At 37.7% G+C, this 24,593-nt stretch overlaps 1 protein-coding gene across 1 annotated transcript; it reads left to right on the forward strand.

Annotated features, from left to right (window-relative positions):
• The first annotated feature begins 918 nt into the window (after window positions 1-918).
• Window positions 919-24,224, forward strand: LOC149007668 (uncharacterized). The gene is made up of 6 exons (XM_089165336.1): window positions 919-1,077; window positions 1,905-2,024; window positions 7,252-7,312; window positions 7,432-7,603; window positions 9,702-10,242; window positions 21,736-24,224. Exons 1-5 carry the CDS (start codon window positions 919-921, stop codon window positions 9,799-9,801), a joined length of 612 nt encoding a protein of 203 aa, XP_089021462.1. The 3' UTR covers window positions 9,802-10,242; window positions 21,736-24,224.
• Window positions 24,225-24,593: the final 369 nt, after the last annotated feature.

Consider the following 24,593-nt stretch of genomic DNA (forward strand, 5'->3'; position numbering starts at 1 on the left):
TCTGTGACTATCGAGTCCGACCTGGACTCTAAGAGCAAGTTAACTATGTGGGCCTCAACTCACTTCTTCTTCTCTCTTCTTTATCAGTGAAGCCTTGGTTTATCACAAGGTGGTCAAAGCATTAATTTCCAAGTAGGACCAGAATTTAAACTACATTCATAGTTAATAAGGATCGGTAGTGATGAGTGTGGATTATCTCCCATGATGGAGAGTACTTTGTGCTCCCTTAACGGCGTTACAACCACAAATTATGTGGAGTCCACACAAAAAAAATAATATAACTTATCATTGTGAGTTTTATTTAATATAATAAGAAGAGAAATATAATCTTAACTCTAAAGTGAGCCTACCCAAAATTTGAGGAGTTTATGACAGTTCAATTTTGAATCGATGCGTCCCAGAAAATGTTAAGCCTCTGGATCTGTGAAGATAATCTTCAAAATGAGGTTAGACGTGGCCCGACCGTTGGGGTCGGGAGGCTACCTTCGAAGCTTAAGTCAGTCGCTAAACTGATCGCAATGCTTTGGCTGAATGTAGAGTCTAAAATGAATACGAATAGTTGGGAGGGTTGGGGTGGGTTGGTTGGGGGGTTTTTAGATAGTAGTATATAAAGTATGATAGTATGACTTTGTAAATTCTCAATTCATCTAAAGTATGATAGGTGTATGTGCTTTCATGTGTTGGAAACTTTGGCAAGCAAGAAATGACTCAATTTTTAAAAGAAGATCTTGGACTCCTATCCAAGTTGTTGAGGCAGCCCAGCTAGCCTTTGAAGAATACTACCAAGCCCACCCAAGGAACACTAAGCCATCAAAAGCCCATGGACCAACAACAATTTGGACTGCCCCACCTCACGGATCATTCAAAATCAATTCCGATGCAGCAATTAAAGAAAAAAGCCAACATGGTGGCCTAGGCATGGTTATTAGAAATCACTTGGGAGCCCCAGTCAAGGCTATATCAGAACCAACACAGTTTAGCTCTCCCATTGAAGGAGAAGCATTAGCTATGAGGAAAGCTATACTTTATGCACTCGGAGAAGGCTTGGAAAATGTCTTAGTGGAGTGGAGTCAGACTGTAAATCCTTGGTGGAGCTGGTGAAGAATGATCCCTTTGCTGCCAATTTAGATAATAGGCCCATTGTAATAGATATTTCTCTATTGGGCAGCTACTTTGTGTCTTGTAGTTTCTCCTACATACCTAGGTCAGCCAATGTTGTGGCGGATAACCTAACAAGGAAGGCCCAGTCCTTGTCAAGCACGACTGATTGGCCCATTTCCACTTTGTGGTTGGAGGAGTTATGTAACCCCCTTCCCCTACCTCGCTTGAGTAGAAGTTGATTTACTAAAAAAAAAAAAAACAATTCATCTAGCGGGCTGGGCTTCTGTGGCATAACCCAACGGTGCTGGCGTAACTGCCAGATTAAAGTAAACAATTCATCTAGTGGGCTGGGCTTCTGTGGCATAACTCAACGGTGCTGGCGTAACTGCCAGATTAAAGTAAACAATTCATCTAGTGGGCTGGGCTTCTGTGGCATAACTCAACGGTGCTGGCGTAACTGCCAGATTAAAGTGGGTGTTACTTTAGCTTAAAGCTAGAGCTAAGCCAAGCTTCTTCTTCCCAAGTGGTCTGCGGTTGGACTCGGATTGAAGATTGCAAAACCAAGAATGTACACCAAACCGTCTTCTTGATGTTCTCTGAACATGTTCTAATTTTTTTTTGGGGAATTACACAAGGGTTTGTTAGATTCGTATATTCTACATTTTTGCAATTTCTCTTCGCAGTTTAATTTTCAGTATTTCTGCATTCAGAACTCTACTGTGTCTCTCGGCGTTTACCGTTTTGGCGTTTTGGCGTGAAAAGAACGATATTCATCTCTCCATTCTGGAGATCAGTGATGCTCATTAGATTTCTTTCCGCTGTTGTTCGTTGTTGAAATCGGATCAATTCTGGCAGCTGAGAAGTCCGAGGATGAATTCCAAAACCATCTGGTCTGTCGTTCAAGCTCGTTCTTCTTGGTGACGGTAATTCAAAATCACAACTTGATTTGTTGGACCTCTTCCTCGTTACTTTTGTATTGAAATGCATGTTCTGTCTTGAGGTTGGCTTGCGCTTAATGCTCCTGCTTTGGGAGTATCTAGGATCGCGATTTTTATGGGCTAGGGTTTGCTTTTCTCTCATCTGTCGATCTTTGTTTCGGCTACTCGTTCACTGATATATTTGTTTCAATTCATAGATGATTGAGTCCCAAGTTGTTGTAAAGTTAACTTCTTTCATATGTTTGATTAGAATAAACTTCAAGACTGTTGAACGACCGACATAACATAACTCCAGATCGTAGTCTAGTCGAAAAAATCCCAGTGGCATTGTTGAAAATTAAATATATTATATATGACCTTTACAAATGGGTTTCCATTGTAATCGACATTTTCTTTTTTCTTTTTCCCCTGCAATTCAATCTGATAGAAATTCGTTGGTATTCATACTTAAGAGTTTCATAGAAAGATCTTCATTGACTTTTACAATTCTACTGCTGGACGGTTCAGTGTCTTCTTCCTTTTCCCTTTGCCTGGAATTCCAGTTATAAATTAGAGTGAGAGAAAGATATGGCATTGGTATTAAAGCCAAAGCTGTATACCGAAGTTACTATTGTAAGCAGAGTGGAAGTTTGGGTGTCATCTGATTACCTTTGGGCTCCCCCTTTTCCAGTATTCATCAATTTGGTTATTAACCCATCAAGACTCGCAAAGCATTAGATGCGCTTAAACCTGTAAACCAATTGCTCCAAGTAGTGTTGATTTTTTTTTGGCTCACCTTGGTGGGACATTTTTGTAGGCCTTTCAACTTCAAATGAAGAAGATTAAGTCACAATGGTTCTGTCATTTAGAAAACCTAAGCTATCTCTAACATGTTTCAAAAGTTATTCGTGCTTTTTGTGAAACTAAATTAACAAGCAATATTATATTGGGCAATAATGCTTTAAAAATGTAATAACATTAGGCTTTATTTAATGTTTACCTGAAGACCAAGATCTGAAAATTATGAAAATGATATACTAGTAGGGTTGCTGGCGTTTGAAAGGTTGTCAAGTTGCCTTTCTTTAAAAAGCTAGTGTCTTATTTTGCAAGAGATAAAAAGAAGGGTCGTGTCTTCATCCTTTACTATGGTGAATTTCATCCAAAAGGTTGTTCAGTTGCCTTTCTGTGTTTATTCCATTGGAAGTGTCTTACAGTCCATCAATGAGCTGGAGGTTTTCTCACTATTCCCTCTAGTTTGGAGGGATAGTTTCTCATTGTGCGCTGACGATGGAAACCTCCTCTTACCTTGGAAGAGGCTGCAATTTGGATCAAATGGTGTTCTGGAGATAATAAAAAATCAGCTGGGTTGGAAAATTGGCAGTATGTACCATGGTGTATCATCTATGGACAGAAAGGAACACTATAGTCTTGGAGACAAGATTCCTCATTGTAGCAGATATCAAAGAACAAGTTATTTCTAAATGTGCCACTCTCTCGTTATCTGGTTGTCAGAATTTCAAACAACATTTGTGCTGGAAAAACCAGGCATCCAGATTGTGTGGATGGGCTTCCCTAAAGCTTGCTACCAGTTCACCCCCTCAAGAGAACAGGATGACACTACACTGTGATGGATCTGTATCCAAAAACAGGGCCTCGTTTGGTGGATTGGTCCGAAATAGAGAAGGGAGCCCAGTCCTAGCGTTCACGGGTACAAGTTATGATTTATCTGTGCTAAACATGGAACTGATGGCTATTCTAATGGGATCCAGCATCTGCATTCATAACAGATTTATTGAAGTACCAACCGGATCTGATTCTCAGCTAGTAGTTGATATGCTCAATGGTGAAATTGCTGGGCCTTGGAGTGCTCAAACCCATAAGTGCATAATAATCTCTACCTCAGGTAATGGCTTACTGAACACGGAGTATCCGAGGTTAGGAAATCCAATCTGCAGACTATATTGGAGGATAATCTTTTATACTGCTAGATGTAATACTACATCCTAGAGATTTCAATGAAAGGCTTCTCAACTTGAAACAGTAGAACATGGGAAGGAAGATGTATCACCGGTGTTAATTATAGTTTCCACTAGATGATTCTATTGGTTGCAGGGTCTGTACTGCTTGTGTGGATCTCTTCCCCTTTTTCTTGGAATTTCTAGAAAGAGTTCTCTGAGGCTGCGTTTCTCTGTACATTTTCTTCTTTAAAGCATGAAGCTTAGCCATTGATTAAAAAAAAAAAAAAAAAAAAAAAAAAAAAAAACTTGAGATGGATGTTGAGGTCTCATTTGATTGGACATGTGAGTAGTGAGTCTCCTTCTAGTTGATTTTCTTTGTTCTGTATCTGTTAAGTTCTTGTGTTTCTTTTTGGTGTTGGGTTTCAAGATGTTGTTTGGGTGAGTTTCTAGGTTTGGAACCATTTAACATCTTGTGTATAGGAGCTATTTTATGAAGTTGAGCCCATTAGGGTTTTAAAGTAGTAAATGTGGTAAAAAATATTGACCATAATGTTTGTTGTAGATACTACTCCTTAAAAAGTAATAATTTACTTAATCAAATATGAACCATAAATTGTAAGTTACAGTGCTATGCAATATGAGCACCAAAATGCTGAATCTCATAGATTCCTTTTTTTTGTTGTGGCTAAATCGGTTAAGCTTTTCTGTGTTGTAGCTTTACTTTTTAGGTTGGTTTTTGTCTTATCCTTTTCAAAGTTCTAAAGTGTAAAGGATAAATCTCTGAATTCAAATTCAAATTCAAATTCAAATTCAAATTCAAATCCACGTAATTAGCTCTATCTTCGATTGATCTTATCTCCAACCCAAGGAAAAAATTTCGATCGATATGGTAATTTTGACCTTGAAAAAGGTCGAAACTTCCATGTTTCATCAAAATTTCGACCGAAACTGGATACTTTTTATCTTACTCTTGAAAAGTCAATTTCGAGCCTCAAATGCACTTAAATTGATTTGGATTTTTGCATACTACCTATTTCAAGCATAATAAACACTATAGAACTACTAGTTTACTAAAAAACTACTGAAAATGTAACATCCAAGTATCCAACATGCCAAGTATATAGTAACATGAATCAGAGAAGAAGCGGGAATGTTATTACTTACAAGTTTAGTGAGTTACAAGTCTATTCTACACACAAACTATCTTAAAAATATCCACAACATGCTCCAAAAATTGCATACATGCTTCCACTAATACTCTGCTATTTTAAAATTTAAAACAGAAATTAATTAGTTTTTTTAATATTTAAATATTTTTTTAATTATTTAAATATATATTAAATACAGAAAAATTACATAATTAACAGAAAAAAAAATTAATTCAACACCATCACAACAATATGGTGTCTCAACTCTCACATACATTCATTTGAAGCTTATACATGTACTATACATATACATTTTTAGCAATATACATAATTAGTAAATAATTTTAATAACAGAAAAATGAAAAAATAATTTTGACACTACAAATTCATAGATCAATACTCTAAAGTAAACATACATAAATTTGGAAGCAATCTAACATGATTTAAGGCACAAATGAAACAAAAATAAAAAAATGAGGAAGTTGGTTACTCACCTTGCAAGATTTGAGAAAATGCACAAATGGAGGAGCAAATCAAGTGTTTGAAAGAAATGGAATACTAGAAATTAGGTGTAGAAGGGGATGAAAGCAAGAGAAATCAGCAAAATTTTCCATAGGAGGTCGAAATGTAGAGGGCAATATTGCTCGGTAGGTTGAAATAGTTCGATAGGTCAAAAAGTGGCTCGGTTTGGACACTTTATAAGCTGCGCAAGTAACATTTCGGCCCGATATGGTATCGGGCCGATATTTTGACTCGTATCCACCGATATATCGGTCGATACGAAACGATATGGATACTTTCTGATCCTACTACTACATTTCGTTTCGAATTCAAAAAATGCAGACATATCGATCGATATTTCGACCATATCGATCGATTTTTGTTCCATGCTCCAACCGATCAAGAAGAGTTTTGAGTTATAGTTAAAGTATCAATAAGTTGTAGAGTTTGATTGTAAACAAGTTGTAGTTCAAACTCAAATATTTGAATTCAAATATTTGAATTGTAATTCATATAATATTAATATACATCTCCCACTCACTAATCGATAAGTCTTTGAATTCAAAGACTTATCCTTTACATAAAGCATTACAGTACATCTGATGTCTTGGCTACTCCATAACTTGTGGCTTTGTTGGTTTTGAGATTTCTTTGGGTTTTATGCAGGTAGGGTTGGAAAAACTTCACTTGTTTTGTGGTATGTGAATAGCTCATTCTCTGAGAAACAAGAAGCAACTGCACAGGCTTCCTATCTGACCAAATGCCTTGTTATAGAAGGTGTGCCTATCTCTCTAGCCATCTGGTGGCGTTTTCTTATACTTTCCCTTCTCTCGATCAAGTTTCTCAACCAAGTCTTGAAGCCCTAGTTTTAGGACTGTCTTCGTCTGCATATTATGACAAGATTGTAAAGAACAACATCAATTAAGTTATGAAATAAAAAAAAACCTGTTACTAAATGTGCCAACTGAGGAATGGTCACAAATAAATAAATAATCCCTTTTTGGATATAATGAAATAATTTAAGAAATCATTCTAAAAGGACAAAAATTGGACTTCAGCTGTAGATGAAATAATCAACTTTCTAATGTTGGGGATTTTCCCCAAAAGTCAAAAGTAAAAATTCCAAAATCTTAATATGATAAAAGATTTCCAAAAACTAAAAGTGTGGTAAAATATTAATTTTTTTTGTTTTCATTCGAACCGGATTTTGAAGTATTCGTGTACACCAAATAAGTTTGGTCGGAACATAACTCCTTCAGTATATATTAGATTTGAGAGATCTTGGATTTGTTTGAAAGCTGGGTAATATAATGTCTTTCTTCTATAATTAGAATGATTGTATCACTAAGAATTCTTTTTCGTATCAAACGGAATAAATTATTGTCGTATATGCTCAAAGTAGTTAAGCTCCAAGTTCCTTTGTGTAACCTGATTTTTTTAAGTTCTTCCACCTGTTTGTGATCAACTAATCATATCTTGCGATGATTCGATCTCATACCCAGCCACTTGGCTGGAGTCAAGTTGAGTTTTTATCATTTAACATCTTCTTACCATTTTGCATTGGGATGCTTCGTTTATTTATAAGAAATTAATAATGTTATATTGCATTGTGTGCTCTGATTGCAGGATACAGCAGGTCAAGAACAGTTTCGTGCTCTGGGTCCAATATACTATCGTGATGCAGATGGTCTGTATATCAGAATTTTCTGTCAAGTTCTTTGTTTGGTCCATTGATGTTGATGAAATCACAACATCTCAACATTTAAGTCTGCGCTGACAGATTTTTATGTTAATGGTTGGCTGCAGCATCACTTTTGGTGTATGACGTTACAGATGATGATACCTTCATTTGGGTGAAAAATTGGGTGACAGAACTTCAACAAATGGCTCCCACTCCCAAAAACATTGTTATGGCAATTTCTGCCAACAAAAGTGACTTGGTTAGATCAAAGAAATTTGATCTTCAAGAGGCAGAAAGGTATGGAGCTGTTCCTTTGCCTCCTAGGAAGCAATTTGTACCATCTATGTGTTGGACTATTCTAGTTCGGAAAGTTGGATCATCAATTTGTTTGGTATGCCTTTCTAAATGCTAAGACAAGAACATGTAAATGTCTCAATTTTGGTGGACTTAAAATATATTCTTGGGAGAAGGAATGTGACCCAGTCATGCCAGACACACAGCCCTTGCACCCTGACACAGGGTCGCACAAAATGACCACCGAGCCTTGATCATTTCTAGAGCTCCAGATTGATGCAGCTATGATTTTTCACAACCCTGTGGTTTGAGTCAAGGTGCAGAAGCAGTTTACACTGCACAAATGGACCTGTATTTTTCAAAAGATGGTGCTTATACATGATGTTCTGATCTTTTTATCATTTAGTTCATGAAGTGAGTGAGATCCTTGTGACTCCACTCCACATCCAAATTTTATTGATCAGACCTTGCTTGGAATCATGATGCTTCTTGGTTCATGTCCAACCTAAGATTCAGATGGACCCTAAATCAGTTCAGTCGAGTCTTGTATCCGACTAAAAGTGCACAATTCTATCTTGCCAGCGATACTAATGAACTATCCTTCTCAATTGAGGATCCACAAGCATCTACTACCCAGCAATAGTGAATACTCTAGCTTTCGATATTTCTCTGTGATTTTGGATTTCTCTCAGGTATTCACTGTAGATTGTTTTAATGGCTGGATAACCGATTTAGATGACATGATTGTCCTTTAACTAAAAACTGGTAGCACTGGTGCTCTTGCACAAGTTTCAAGAAGTAAGTCTTGACCTTCAATTAAACAGAAATAATTCATAGAAACATTTCAGTTGAAACTTTTCACATTTTCAATCGTCAAATGGCATACAGATCCTAATTTAGCATCCTGAAACAATGGAACCTTTAGATTGTTAAAAAGAGATCAAATTGTTTGTTCCAGTTCCCTACTCTAGGTTTGCAGTGTATGGTATACTTGGCTGTATGATTTTCGAAGAAACCCTATGCTACACATAAGTTAATACCTTGACATACAAAATTAATGAAAATAACTAAAATATGCAAAATAAATCTTAATTCTACTAATTGACGAAAGTTGGTATTTGTATATCTTTTTACTAGGAAACCCTCAAGATACCGAAATCTCAAGAAAAGTTCTGAAATTTCAAAATCTCACAGAATTTGAATCAAAATTTTGGTCAAATTGGTTTCAACCCCCAATATCGTCTCGGGGCAAGGTGATCGAGATATCCAAAAATTTCATATTACCAAGATTTTGCAAGATTCATCCCAAGGTTGTATGGTAGACATCTGTTTTAATTTCTTTTTCCAAGTCTGATTCATGTCCTAACCCTAATAGGACTTTTGTTGTTTCTACTTATACTTTCCTGTCAACTCCTGCTAGTATTAGGACGTATTTTGTTAGTCTGCTTGCTGTCCCCCTTTTTTCTCATCTTGCTTCTCTTTTTATGAATGCTTACTTGATGAATATACGAGATCAGATTATTAGTAATTTTGCATGTGCAACTTGGTTGCTGCCTCTTTCCCTTGTGTGAAAACCTGCTGGTTGTATAAAAAATCAGGTTTTTCTGGTTGTTCAAAACTTCAATGTCCAGGAGGATCATGGTTGCTAGGTCTTTGAATTCCTAAATCCTTTTGTAGATGTATACTGCCATATTGAGAATTGGTTGTGGCAAACTTTTCACTTGGGAAATGGGTTACATGGTGATTCTAATTGATATTGTGGAAGAGTGTTATGTTGATCGATTGTTAAGGAATAGTGTGCGATTGATATAAAGTGGAATACTATACTTGACACCTGTTTTGCTTTAATTGACACCATTGTGTTCGATAATTGTTATAGGTAATGAAATGTAGGAGGCAGAAGGGCAGATGATATGAAACTAATTGCAATGGTTGAAATTCTATGATATGGAGATATCTCCAAATTTTTTTTTTAATAAATAAATATCATTACATAATTGTTCATTGTGTGTAGATGATTGCTCAAATTTTGTAAAAGGAGTACAGTAGAATGATGGTTTATTTCCAGTTTTATGTTGAATTAACTTGTTATTGAATACAGCTATGCAGCATCAATAGGAGCTAAACTGTTTGTTACGTCTCCCAAATTGGGCTCTGGCATTGATGAAGTTTTCCTTGATATTGCAACCCATATGTTATGACTACTTTGTTTCATCTTTAGGATCTTTAAGTTATACTCATTCAGATCGGCTATACTTGTTTTATTTGAAGGCTGCCCTCAGTTGTTTGATTACAAAAATCCATAGACTAAAGTCTGACTTCTTTTGCCTCTTATTATCCAAGGAAATGACTACTGTAGAAAACATTTCCTTGCATTAGTTATTTTAAGTCTGTGACGTGCATAATCTGTCTTTGTAACCTGTAGGGCCTCAGCAGTCTCCATGCATATCCATGTAGACGTGCTGATTTTAATGAATTTCTTGTAGGTGTGCTCCAGAAAAAGAAAAACAGTGTTGAAGGCCTCTCATAAACTCTGCAGAGGAAAGGGATGGAAATTGTAGATGACGAGCCCGAGAAAGAACAACAGAAATGCTGTTCGTAGTTCTGTCTATAGAGGCTACTACTGATTCAAAGGTCTAAAGGTATCACAAGCTGCCCCCGTTTTTTTTTTTTTTTTTTTTTGGGTCAAGAACATGAAAATTCCATTAATTAAAAGCATCCAGCTGCCCCAGTCTTAGTATATCATCAAAGTAACTTTTGCTTGTTGACATGTTGAAGATTTAATTCGCCAAAAACTCCTTTAATTTAGAACATAAGCACCACGGTTGAAGCCATCATTTTGCTTGATATAGTACATTATGAAGTTCTAAACTTGGTCCAAAACCATGGTCGGGCTTATCTGACTGGGTCAACAGTCAACACATAGGTGGGAGATGGTGCATTGGTGCACCATGGAGGTGAAAAGAGGAAAACTTATCATAAGTTCATATATGTGTTGAGAAAGAGAACAGAATCCAGACAATTAAAGTTTTGTCCAATTAAAATTTGATTGAGTTCCATGGTACTTAACTAAGGCTTTGGAATTCAGGCAAAGAAGGAAATTATTGAGCACAAAAATCCATAAAAAATGTTTACTATGGAGATAATGTTAACCCCAGACGTGTAGGAAGGGGGCCCCCCCCCGGAAGGACTCCGCAGACTAACTAAGGCTTTGGAATTCAGGCAAAAAAGAAAATAATTAAAAAAAAAAAAAAAAAAAAAATTAAAACCAAAAGGGGAATATTAAAAACCCCAGATTCTGTTGTTAGGAAGGTGGTACTTCCACCTGAGAGCAATGAGAGGAGACTATTCAACTGCCGATAGTCCATTGTCTGATTCCATCTGATGCAGGTGCATTGCCTTGGACCAATTCAAAACCATTTCGGTTTCTAGATGGAGATGAACAGGGCCCAGTTTAGTGTTTGGATCTAGTAGGATTTTAGGAAGTTTACTTGTTAATTGGAAAAGTATTGTATAATCTTTTATCTTGGTCAGGATACAAATGGCTGTAATATACTAGTTTCTTAGTTAGTGAATTTGTTGTTCTATGAGTCTTTTATTTCTCCTTGGGATGTGGTTCCCAGTAGTTGAATAGAATAAAATAGAGAGGTGTTTCGTAGAGTGTCTGCATGGCCAGAAGTGCAGTCCCCTTCTTCTTATGCATTCTTTTCTCTTCTGCAACGCCAGTTTCTTGCAGGCTTCCCTCTTCTCCCAACCAGCCATCTGCTGCTGTCTGCCTGCAATCAATCCCTGGTTTGTTAGGAGTTCTAGTATTTGAGTAATTCGTTTGCAATCCACCATTTCTATCTTCTATGGTTGGACAGTGCGTGAAATCACTTCCATTCCTAACTTTAGAGTATCATAATTTTGAACCGATGGTGTATGCTTAGGAACAAAATGCATTATTTATATATGCCATAATGTAGGACTAGGAGCAAATAAGCTGCAACCATATATGGATTCTCGCCTTCCTATAAGCTATTCAGCTCCATTTGAGGTCATGCCAGATACAAGGCCAAAGCCATGCATGTCTTTTTTCACTACTTCTAAAGCATTCTTGGCTCTGCCACTGGCTCTTTTAGTTCCTTCAATGTGGACTAAATCATTCCTTAGTACTAGAACATTCAAAGATCTCTTTTGAGTATGAACATGCCACCTCAACGACTTTCTCTCTTTTGAGTATGAACATGCCACCTCAACGACTTTCTCATAGTTTATCATTTACAAGAGCTACTATTGAACCAATTTTAGTAATGGTCATGCTTTACTTTATCCTTTTTTTGTTTCATGATTCATCCATCTCAACATCCTCATTATTTTCATACTGAGTTTATCTATAAGATGCTTTTTAACTGCCCAACATTCTGCTCAATACATCCTAGTTTTTCTACAAATTTTAATAAGATGCCTCCATCAAACAAGACTCAGTATACCCCTCTCCATTTCATCCATTCTATTTTAATTCAATATGAAATGTCATCCTCTGTATCACCTTCTAATTTATGATTGAGCCAAAAAAACCTAAAATAGTTACTTTGTGGAATCCCCCTCTCACCAAGTTTGACCACCGCATAGCTTATCCTATTCTTGCCTAAGTTGCACACCAAATACTTCTTTGTTTATCTAACCTAAAACCATTTGTGATTAGGGAAGATGAGGTTTTAAGGATCACATGTATGTCAACTTATATACCACATTGTCACTTAACAGCAAATTCATGGCAGACCATTATTTCATTGCATTTTTAGAAACTGTGAGGTTATCCAAGGTTGTTTCAAGGGATCTCATCGTTATTAATGTCTTAGCCAAAGTATAGTGGGTTTATACGTAATTTTCATGTAGGTGGACTCAGTATGTTAGTGAAAGAGGATTTTAAGAAGGATGAGTGGCAAAACTAGGAAGCATTAATTAAGGAATGATCATAATAGATGTTATTTGGGAGCAGCTCCAATGCATGATAAGCTATGAGAAATCCATGTGAGGTAGCATGCCATTTGAATTTTTGAAAGTGAGTATTTTAGTGTGGCCGAAATGAAATGCCACTTTGAAATAAAAAAAAAAAAATACAGTATTCCAGTTGAAGATTTTGGTATTTTGGTTAAAATCTTTTAGATTTTAGCCAGCGGGGCAAAAGGGGGGGGAAGAAGAAGTTTAAAAGAGGAGGGAAAAACAACCAAAAAAACGGGGTGGGAGATCTCGCTCTCGAGCGAGATCTCGCCACCCAGAAATATCGAGATCTCGACCGAGATGGCGAGATCTCGGTCGAGATATGCCAGAAAATTGGCGGTAGTCTCGGTAGCCCATCTCGGTGAGTTTTAGGGCTCTGGTTGGGCTGAAACTTGGTACTTAGCCTATTTAAGGCCTTTTGAACACATTGGTGGCCTTAGATTTGTGAGAAAATAACCCTAACTATGTCTCCTACGTCGACCCTATGTGTAAAACCGAAATTCTGTGTAATGCAAAGTTAGAGTCTTAGAGAATAGACAACATGTAATGTAATTATGTAAAGATATCAAGTAATTCAAGACTTCAAGTTAATGAGTTATCATTTATCAACCATCAAGTATCAAATACAAATATATAATAACATTACACATCAAGTATTCAAGAATCAAGTCAACAAGTGATCAAAGTTCAAACTTCAAACTATCAAAGATTCAAAGTAATAAATTGTTAAACACTTAAATGTCTTCAAAATTTTACAACCATAACTCCATAAGAATTAAGAAGATTACAACTTACAACTTACAACTTACAACTTACAACTTACAAGTTACAAGACTAAGAGTATCACTCAACATTCCGCATCAATTGATTCTGAACGGTGGCCACATATGACTCCCAAGTCAATTGATCACTGAAGTATGTCACATATCGGTTTATATGATCATTATATGTTTGCATGTCGAATCTTTGGAGGAATAGCGATGCAGGATAACCCTCAATCATGGGTGGGTGAAAGAGCCATTGTTGTTGTTGTTGTTGTTCATATAGTTGTTGAGTATTTGGGTACGGGTTTCTAAACCACTCATTTAACAACCCACCTTCACTCCCATATGCATACTCTCCAGGTGAAGGGTCTTGAGGAATAGTATGACCTCCATAAGAAGAATACCCACTTTGTAATCGACCCGGTCTTTGTGATCCCCATATTGGTACCCCGATGACGAGCTCTGCTGTTGTGAATCACTCGATCTAGGCTCATGCTTCCCATGTTCAATTCAAGATCATGCATGCTTGCATCATCATTCGGTTGCCCCCTGCCCTTGCTTTGATCTGCTCTTCCGACTCCTACTATAAGTCCGAGAGATAGGGGAAGCGTGGCTCACATGTGTCGGATGACTCGGACTGGTGGAGGTGAGTCAGGTGACTCCCTTTGTTGACGCTGACTTCCACCAGAAACACGACCAGCCTGATTGCCTCCATGACTCGAACTCGATGTCTGATTTGGGCCACTTGGCCGTCTGGTATGAGTGGTATCATCGGCATCATCATCTGAATCCCCACTACTAGTTGTCACCTCGGTTGTTTGAAGTCGACCGGGTGGCTCCACAAATGGTACAGCTGATCCTTCGATGCCGCTACGGCGGCGACCCTCATCAGAAGATAGGTGCTCAGCCACAACATCTGGGCCCACAGCAGCAGCAATGGTAGGATCAGGCTGCCCTTCTGGCCCATCCAGCAGTGGGCCACCTCGATCCCTAACCCACTGATATATGACATCATCTTCCTCATCTTCTGCGGGGGGCTCGTGGAATATATCAGTCAACTCAATCGGTTCACGATTGTCGTCATCTATATTATCTTGTATGTGCCCTACTCTCAATCTCATGTTGTAATGCACATACACCAAGTTCTCGAGCCTCTTACTCCCCAATCTGTTCCGTACCTTACTATGGATGAGCGAGAAGGTGCTCCAGTTCCTCTCGCAGCCAGAGGATGAGCAAGTCTGTGAGAGTACTTTAATTGCTATGTCCCTGAGATTTGGCGCACTAATTCCATATAGAAACCACCAGTCAGCTGCATAACCAAAAATAAGAATGCATTAGGCAAGCAAATCTTTATATTTATATAACTTATCGGTTATCATTTATAAAGTTATAGACTTATAGTCTATAGACTTATAGACTTAATGACTTATAGAGTAGTAAACTATTTACCGGGATCAGTTTTTTTCCTAGTTGCAAGCTGCAGAAGGCTTTCCAAAACTCCCAGAGGCATCCCTGAACTCCCTGATCTGTACACCAATTCACCAATTCTTCAATTATTGTATTATACTATTATCATGTATATGCTTAATGGCTAATGCACTAATGCAAGAAGTTGAAGAAACAATTGAATAAGTTCTCACCTCTCCATTAATTGTCCCTTGCATGATGGGATTTGACACAAGCTTCTCCACCACCTCTTGCACCATGATCATCAACTTTACATCAAGCCCCGGATCATTCTTGTAATGGTACTTTGGGTTGAGGTAGTAAGCTTGCATTGTGGAAATAAAAAATTTGGTTAATGACTTAGTGATTTGGTTGTTTACTAACTTACTTGTTTATAAATTATAAGTTATAAGTTATAACAAATAAAGAATTTAAATTAAAGTATACAACAAAAACTTAAAGACTTAAAAGTGACTCACCAGACCAAGTGCAAAGGATGCATCAAGTGCATCTCCCATCTATTATCGATGATCCTCTCGTAGGATTTGAAGGTGCTAGGGGCAGCAGCTCTAACCAACTCTTTCATTTCTTTGGAGGGCAGCATATATGTGGGGCATTGTGGGCTTCTTCTCCGAATCCACCATCCTTAAAACAAACACAATAGGCTCTATAATGCCCAGTGTCCTATTCAGCTGCCTCCAAAAGGAATCATCGGCAATGGTTTGTTGGGCTAATCTTGCATCGGGATGGCTAGATCCACGCCAACCAAACCACTCCTCACTTGCAAACATGTGCCGAAGACCCACCACTTTCTTACGGAAGCTTTTTAGAGCTACATAGTTGGTGGCGAATCTAGTCAATCCAGTCGACTAGATCACCCTTACTGAGTGGTTCCTCATCATCTTGACACATAACCATGGTTATAAATAAAATTACTTACCCTTCTAGCCCTCTCAACCACAGTACTGATTGACTTTCTTTTCCCCAAGTCCTTCAACATAAGATCAATCGAATGAGCAGCACATGGTGTCCAAAAGAGGTGGATCCTGCTGCTCTTCTTCCTCATCAACATTTCACCAGCTTTTTTGAAGTTTGCACCATTATCTGTGACAATTTGGACCACATTCTTTGGCCCTACCTCGAGTACCACCTCCCTAAGAAGCTTGTAAAGGTAGTCAGCATCTTTGATCTTATCTGAGGCATCCACTGACTTGAGGAAGGATGTCTTTCCATTGCAGCTCACCATGAAATTAATGATGGACTGTCTAGTAGGACCAGTCCATCCATCAGCCATCACAGTAACACCATATGTACTCCATTGTTCTTTTAATGATTCAATGTATTCATCCACCTCCTGCTTTACCTTGGGTAAATATTTATTCATTACTTCCCAAGCTGTTGGGCCTTTAACCCCTACACCTGCCCTAGCAACTGCATTGATCATCCCCGATAGTATGGTGTTTTGGCTACATTGGGTGCAATGTTGTTATAGAGCATGAATTTGCTGATTGATAACCTAGCTTCCTCCTCCCTACTGCTTTCTCTACCTCCAACAAACATATAGGGAATGCTTCTTTGATAGATGTCTTGTTGGTTGAAGAGGGAGGGGTCTTAAACAAATGTGGAATCATAATGTGTAGTCTTCCTCCTCCTCCTTTCGGTCCTCTCAGTCTCAGTTCCCTGAAAACTATGTCTAGGTGGCATGGATGCCCCTGACCACGAACCACCTGCTCCCCTTGTTTGTTCATATTGCCTCACACTATCAGCATGTAAGGACTGTCTGCTAGCTTCCATTGCAGCCTTCATTTGTCTCCATTCGGCTCGTGACTCAACACCCATAACCCTCCTCCTCTCTTCATCATCGCTTGATTCCTCATCAACATCAAGAGTAGGTCTAGATAGCACTATATCCTCAAATTCCCTTTGCTTTTGTGCCATCTCTTCCTTTTTTTGTTTCCCTCCCCTTAAAGTTGCTGCAATTGTTTTTTGGACTTCATAAGGAACCCTGGGACACTTGGCAACATCTTTATAACCACCAGCCAAATGTTGCTTTAATCTGGTTGAACCACCGGAATTCAAAGTCTTGAGGCAATACTTGCATCGGGATTTCTTCTTGTCGTGATCGGTGGATCCCCATGTTGCCAAGCAATGTCCCGAGTCCCACTACCGGTGCCGCCACTCCCACTAGTTGCCATTTAAGATTCAAATGTACAGCTTTGAAAGTCTGAAATACATACATGAATCATGAATATTCCCAAATAATCATTAGAATAATTTTTAGATACATAAAAACATGTAAAAACAATTTATAAAACAACAAAACACACACTTTGTTCTAAGATAACATATATACACTGCTCAAACAAACATGTTAGTATTTTTAAAATAAACTACATAATATGAGCATCATTTAAAAAAAAAAACAGATAAATTTTTAATAACATATTATTTTTTATAATTATTTTATGTAAAAATAATTTATAAAACAACAAAACACACACTTTGTTCTAAGATAACATATATACAATGCTCAATAAGACATGTTTGTATTTTTAAAATAAACTACATAATATAAGCATCATTTAAAAAAAAAAACAGATAATTTTTTAATAAAATATTATTTTTCATAATTATTTTATTTAATTATTTAAATAAAAAAAATACAGCAAGCATGATAATCAAAATATTAATACATGAGATTGTAGCCCTCTAAATGTAGTTTAACATAAATAATAATCACATTCATATCATAAGTATTTATTTATAATCTTTAATTTTAATTTTTTAGATAATATATTTTTTAAATACGAAAATTCAAAAAAAAAATTAATAACAGAAAATTAAATTTTTTTCCATGAAAGTGTAGATCTAAGCTTGAACATCAACATATATTTATATCACACTCATACAATCATTGTAGAACCTTGTATTTGAAAAAAATCAAATTTGGGGGAAAATCTTACATTTCTTGAAGATCCCTTGAAATATGCTTGAATCACTACAAATATGCTTCAATTTGTTGTTGTAGATGAGTTGATGATGTTGCTATGTTGAATCCCCAACAAATTCCGGCCAAATTCCGGCCAAAAATGAAGTTTTCCGGCCAAATATGGGCTTCCAGCGAGTTAGAGGAGAGAGAGAGGCTCGAGAGAGGCGAGAGATGCCTCTCTCGAGCGAGATAGGGGCTTTAAAAAGCCCCTAAAGTGTGAAAAATCCTCCCGTTGGCGAGATCTCGCCGAGATATTGGCGAGATCTCGCGAGATGGGCGAGATCTCGCCAGAGATCTCGTCTCGCCTTTCTAAAAAGGCGAGATATCTCGCGAGATCTCCCACCATGCTTATAACAACTTTTCCCCGGGGCCGTGGGGCCCCCCCCCCCCCCGACACACCCCAAAGAAAAAAAAAAGGGGTTTGTCTGCCCTCCCCCCCCCTCCCCCCCCCCCCCCCCCCCCCCCCGCCAAACAAACCCCCCCCCCCCTTTTTTTTTTTAGGGGCTGTGTTTTTTTTTTTTTCTCCCCTCCCCCCCCCCCTTTTGCTTCCACAGGCTGGATTCATATTTCAGTATAGACCTGGGAGCTATTAATATGACACTTGTCCTTAAATCGAGTATGAGTACCACTCAAATGGACATATTGGATTTTCTCTTGCAAAGTACATCTTCTCATTCCCAACCCGCCAGCTGACATGCTACAACCTGCATCGTATGACTCGTATCACGGTGGACCAATAGATTTCTTCCCAGTTTGATGATCCATATCCTAGGATAGGTTACCTTCAGTATGTAGATGATGCAATGTACATGTCAGTTGTGGAGGACTACATTTTTTTCTTCTCAGACTGATGTACAATGTTGTTTGGCTCATCAGACTTTTGGTAGGATTTCTGGACAGCATGGTAAGTATTATTAGTATATATTATTAACTACTAAATGATTATATTAGGACTGCAGCAGGGTTATTGATTTGATGATGTTCTTGAAAATTAATCTTTGACAATTTGATGATTTACTTCATTACTCTTTCGAATTGCTAAATGTTTTTCTCCTCTCATACTTAAATAATTTGTGATTGTGTAATTATGCAGATTCGATTATGTACTGCCAATTAGGGTGCGAATCCTAAACACCAATCTAAGTAGTTATTTTTTGCAATATGATCACTTAAACGTGTGTGTATAATACTATAATGTATATAGCATAAAAAAGGGTTTCCATGAAGTTTAAGGCCTTAGTATGGTCTACAACCCACTGTAACTTGGCCGAAGAACTTCCATATTTTGCTGAACTTTTAAAATTTTGGTTTGGCCAAAACATTTAAAGAAAAAATGAGATATTAAATCTTTGTGGCATGGCCATGTTCAATCCAGGCTCCTTGAGTGACCCAGGATGAAAGAGTGATTTTCAGACTGAAAGATCTAAAAGTTCTAGGGATAGACATAGGATAACATTAGATGTGAGAAGACATGCATAGCTTACGCCTTATATCAAGTATAACCTTGAATAGATCTGATTGGAGGGCAAGGATCCATGTGGCCAAGCCCTTTAGTTGGGATGAGGCTATGTTGTTTTAGTGTTAAAAAGAACTCTGTCCGGGACTGTGGCCTAAACCAACACTCCCATGTATCTACCTCTCATGGTAGTGCTGGTGCAGGCTGGACTGGGCGTAAATTTGTGTTTAACTTGCTAATGGGATTTCCCTATATTAAGAGACTTTCCTTTTGAGTCCACTTCTTAAAAACCCCAGTTTCTATTTTGGCTTTGAACTTCTGCTATTATGCATTAGATTGGTCAGTTAGTTGAGTCTCTTTTGAGTCTATAATTTTCTGCATATTTATGGTTCCCTGGTTTGACTTGGATTCTGGTAAAACTGACTCTGATTGAATATATTACTATTTTAACGGTATTAACATAAGTGCCTTCTGAAGCATTTTTTTTAAACCTCTCTTCAAAATTGTATTCTGATCTGAAACCTTGCACTCAGTTCTGTAGTTTTTTCTAGCTTTCCTACGTCTGGTTGGATTACTCCATAGGTCTGATTTTTACACCTTAAAGGTAATGATAGACAAAATCCACATTTGGTTGAGATGACCGAAATATCAGTTTTCTCCAAAACTGAGACAAAATCCTATGGGCAAAATCTTTTTTCCCTGGTTTCAACCGAAATCTGCATAATCCTATTCAAAAGTCCCAAATCTCAGTCAAAATCTGCAAAATTTCGCGGAACTCGCAGTTTCCGCCGGCTGTTTCAGAGATTTTCCCCATCTTTTGCCATTTTTGCCTCTTTCAAGTTCTTTTTCACTTAAAAACATCACTCCTAGTTCTTTGTCTTCCTTCATCTTCTTTGCTACTTGCTCCATGGTTGTAGTCCTTACGGATTATATGGTGGAGTTGCTGGATATGGAGTACTCTGAAACTTTATTCAGAGTACTCATCTCAAGGGATGGATCCACCCCGACACTAAACTTGGAACTGAAGCCTGGGAGTCCCTTTTTGGTTATCGTATTTGTAATTTTGTGTCAAACATTTAATGTATGCAATACAATTTGTTCAATTTTACAAAATTTGTATTTCTCAGAACCTCTCATGTATACTAACACTTGAATTATAACTCTTCATTGGTTTTTTTAGCAAAATACCTATGCTGTTGTGTTCTTCATGCTTTAAATAGGTAGTATTCAAGAAATCAAACCAAAAGACACTGTAAAAACCATGTGTTATGCCTTAAAAGAAAAGAAAAGTCACATGCATTATGCCTATACCATCGCCAGATAGAAATCTGCCACAGGTATATATTACGCACATTTGGATGTTTATATTTATATATATTTTAAACATGACTATACAGTTCCATCAAAGTCATGTGCAAATCGTGTTAAGCAAGAAGAAGAAAGACGAGCGAAAGTATAAGAAAGATAAACGGTTACAGTTGAGATTCATACGGCTTTGTAGAATCTCGCTGTCTCTGTCTCTAAATCACAGCCGCAGTTCTCTCAATTGAGATTCATTCTCCTCTTTGCTGTTGCTTGCCTGCTCTTCTGTAAATTTTAGAAGATTTAAAATGCAACTTCATTGAGTCATTGTCTTCATCACACATTGCGTCTTCATGATTTCGTTTGCTCCTATTAGAAGCAAACAACAGGTTCGTTAATCATCTTATGTGGTTTTCTTATTTCCTTATCCAAGCTTGGAAGTAATAGTTCTTGTTAATTATCTATTATCATCTTTTGTATTGCTGTTTTTGAACGACATTCATCTATTTGGAGGATTATATTAAGTGGAATTTGTGAAGTTAGATATTGGGTTTCCATTGTTTTTGTTGATGACCCTTCTCAGCTTGAGTTTTGAGGATCTGCTCTGTTGCTTTTGATTTGGTTTGAAGGTCTCTGGACCAAAATCTTTAGGTGTTTCCTATACTATGGGATTAATTGATTTTTTCTTTTTGTTTCTTAACGGGGCATTCTCTCCATTTTCAGTTACTAAACACACAAATGAGGGTGAAGAACTATATTCTCAGTGTTCTTTGCGTAGAACAAGACTGTATGTCCATTTTGTTTTGCTGGAAATCTAGGTCTTTGTTTTTTGGGATTGGGTCTCTGTTCTTTCCATTATCCCCAGGTTTCTTTCTTTCTCTGGCTAATCATTTACCGTATTGAGCCAGTTCATTTCTTTTCCCCAAGATAATGGATATTAGTAATGAAGCTAGAGTCGATCAGTTCACCATTGGTCCTTATACAATCATTGGTAGGACCATTGCTTTTTGTTTGTTATTTTCCAAGTCTTTGTCACAAGTAGGAAGCTGATCTTCCAATTTCTGCGTGTATTCTCTACCAATTGAAGGGCTATGTGATGCCTGTCATCTCTTGGTTCCATCCCGAAAGCCCACAAGGAGCTTTAGTGATGAAAAATAAGCTTCTTTTAATTATATTTCTCTTTCTCTTTCAGTCATACATGGAGCTTCCGAAGGCTATGAACCAGGGCAGGAGGTGCACTAGGGAGAAGCTTGCTGCCATAAAGGCCAACTGTGGCATTGAACTTGCATTGGATGAGAGTGTGGCAATTCTCAACCACAGAGAGGGCTGCTGCTGCTTCCCATGGAATAAGCAGTACGGTTAAGTTTAATGCTCCTAAAAGGATTCCCTCATGGAACTGCCTTGCAAGAGAGAACTCAACAGGGTGCCTTGAAGAAGATACTCTTTCAGATGTGTCGTGTTCATCTAACCAAGGTGTTGGTGGCAATACAGGAGGGGTGTTCAGCTAGGAACTTCCGTGTCAAACACAACATGAATGATGAAAGTGAGAGTGAGTCAGAGCGTGTGGAATCCCTGGACAAGATCTGGTGGTCCTTTGATGAGGACTACTTCAGAAAACAAGTACACTGACTTCATCGAAAATTTGGATGTTGATGCCGAGTTTTGCAACTCTGTTGTTTTCCAGACAGCAGGGAAGGAGGATCAATACTATCAGAGTCCAAGGGGAACAACAAGTTTAACCAATGGGATGTCAACAATTGTAGATGTCCACCATCCACTACTAGCATCATGCAAGGTGAAGGAGATATATTGCAAACAGAAAGTATACAAAAGGGGATTGCATTCAACGTCCTTAAGAAGGAAGAACCAACTACTCTTGTGCTTGAGGCTGATGGTTCCAAGTATTTCCAGCGTCCATCTAACAGTCCAGGCGATTGTGAGCAAGTTGAATGCCTAGATGAAGGCCCAGCATTTGAATCTGATAACAATGATGAAACATATTCTACAACTTCAACAGAGATATGGCTTCACCTGTTTCTGAGGACCATTCAGCCATAGATGAGGATAACTCTGAGGCTTTGGGCAGCTGAGGATCTAGGGATTCCATCTGTATAATTCAATTTTCTGTTTTGGGGAATGGCATGTTCTATGGACTGGTATTAAAATTTGGGGACATGCATCCCTTGGACCGGAGATTAGGTAACCATGTAAATGTCCATATTTTAAGTTCAAATTCAAGCTGACAATGGAAAGGTAGTGCTATTGAATTAGGAACTGCATATTTACTTGGAAATTGCTAGGAGTGCATTTGGTAATGCTCTTAAAGAACGTTTCTGGCATTTTTCTAGCTTATGTCCTTCAGTTCTTTCTCTGTTTCCCTTCCCACATTTCCTTAACTCCAAAGGATTTCAACTTCAGTTGGAAAGCAATGCTTCAGATCTCTTCTTCACCACATAGCAACTAGTCACTTATGAACTATTAGGCATGCACAATGAAATAATGTTAGCTCATTCTCAAGTTCATGCTCTAGCTAAACTCAATTCCTATTCAATTCTTGTCTAAATTCCTAAAAGTTGAAAGTTGATTTCCTCTTCATTTAGTTGATTCAGGTTGTTTCTATACTTCCACTTAATTTGCAATGCAACAGAATGTAAGTGGCAAGAAGCAAATGGAGGGAAGTAAATGTGTTGGACGGAATGCCAGTTCCAGTGACAATTAGCCACCAAATCCTCTTGCTGGAGCTTATCGTCAATGTTTCAGTAGCGCTAATACCGCATCGCTATGCAGGAAAATGATTGTTCATCACCCATCTCTGGTGAGACAAATTGCTGGATTTTTTTCTTTTCCATTTGTGGTTCGGGTTGTCATAGCTTCCCAATTTCTTTAGTCTGACAAGGGATTTTATGCTCAGTATGTATTATTTTTGTCGATCAACTAGTCCTGGAAGTGAATGTTTTCCGTTCTATGAATAAGGAGAAGACAGAGAGAATTTTGAGTTTTGCTGTTTGTATTCAGCTCTTTTGACTCTGTTGGCTTCTCTGAAGATTAAAACATGGTGATGTGAATTTGTAGTTCACATTGGATTAAAAAGGGCTAATGAACTATGAAAATATATTTTAGTAATTTGCTCAGCCAGTAAGCTTCAAGGTTTATTGTTTTTCCCCCCATAAAACTCCCATCCATGTTCTGATGAAGGCATTCATTCAAGTTTCAACCGAAATTTAAGCTGTTTCTGGATTCTCTTGGAGAGTGATTTATTGGAGTTATAACTTTGTCAAGTTTGTTGTGCCTTAGTGGTTTGGACTTATCAGTAGGACTATGAAGATCAATTACTTCGACTAGGTAAAGTATAACAGACAGGTATGCAGTAGTTGAACATACTTTCAGGCTTGGGGTCACAAATGGACTCAGATGAGTTTGCTGGCTTTAGTTTATGAATGCAGTTGTGCTTATACTTGCATTTACGGTTATGATTCTTCTGCATTTTCTATTCTGTTCCATTGATCCAGGATTATTTTCATTTTATGTTAGTTACTTGTGATGTTTTTCGGTTAATCTTTCTTGTCCTTTTGTCTCCATCAACATTGTTGATTGTTGAAGTACATATGTTATTCCAGACAGTTTTCATTATGTGTGATTAGTCGGATGCTTTTATCTTGTGACTCCTTTCCATAATTCATCGCCATCAAGGATGAGTTCAGTATTATCCAACATGTATCACACTTTTACCCCCAAAAAAATAAAAGGAAGAGCATTTGGATTTGTTTCCAGAAAAGTCTTTGGTCAATTGGCATGAAGATTCAGAAGAGACAATTACTAATGATTAGAAAGAAATATGAAGGAATTGGGAAATCAAGATAGGGAATCAGTGAGAAGTAATGAAAATAATCTAGGTACTAGTGATGGGAATTCAAGTTTCTTAGGTGAGTCTTTAGCTCAAAATGGGAAGAGCATTTGGATTTGTTTCCAGAAGATGATGGTTCGACTCCATCAAGACTCATATCTTGTCTCTTGGAATTTTGAGAGCTTAATAGTTTCTTGCTGCAGTTA

Source organism: Hakea prostrata, chromosome 8, assembly GCF_041222555.1.
Source record: "Hakea prostrata isolate BN-2017 chromosome 8, UWA_Hpros_2, whole genome shotgun sequence".
Classification (NCBI taxonomy): Eukaryota; Viridiplantae; Streptophyta; class Magnoliopsida; order Proteales; family Proteaceae; genus Hakea; species Hakea prostrata.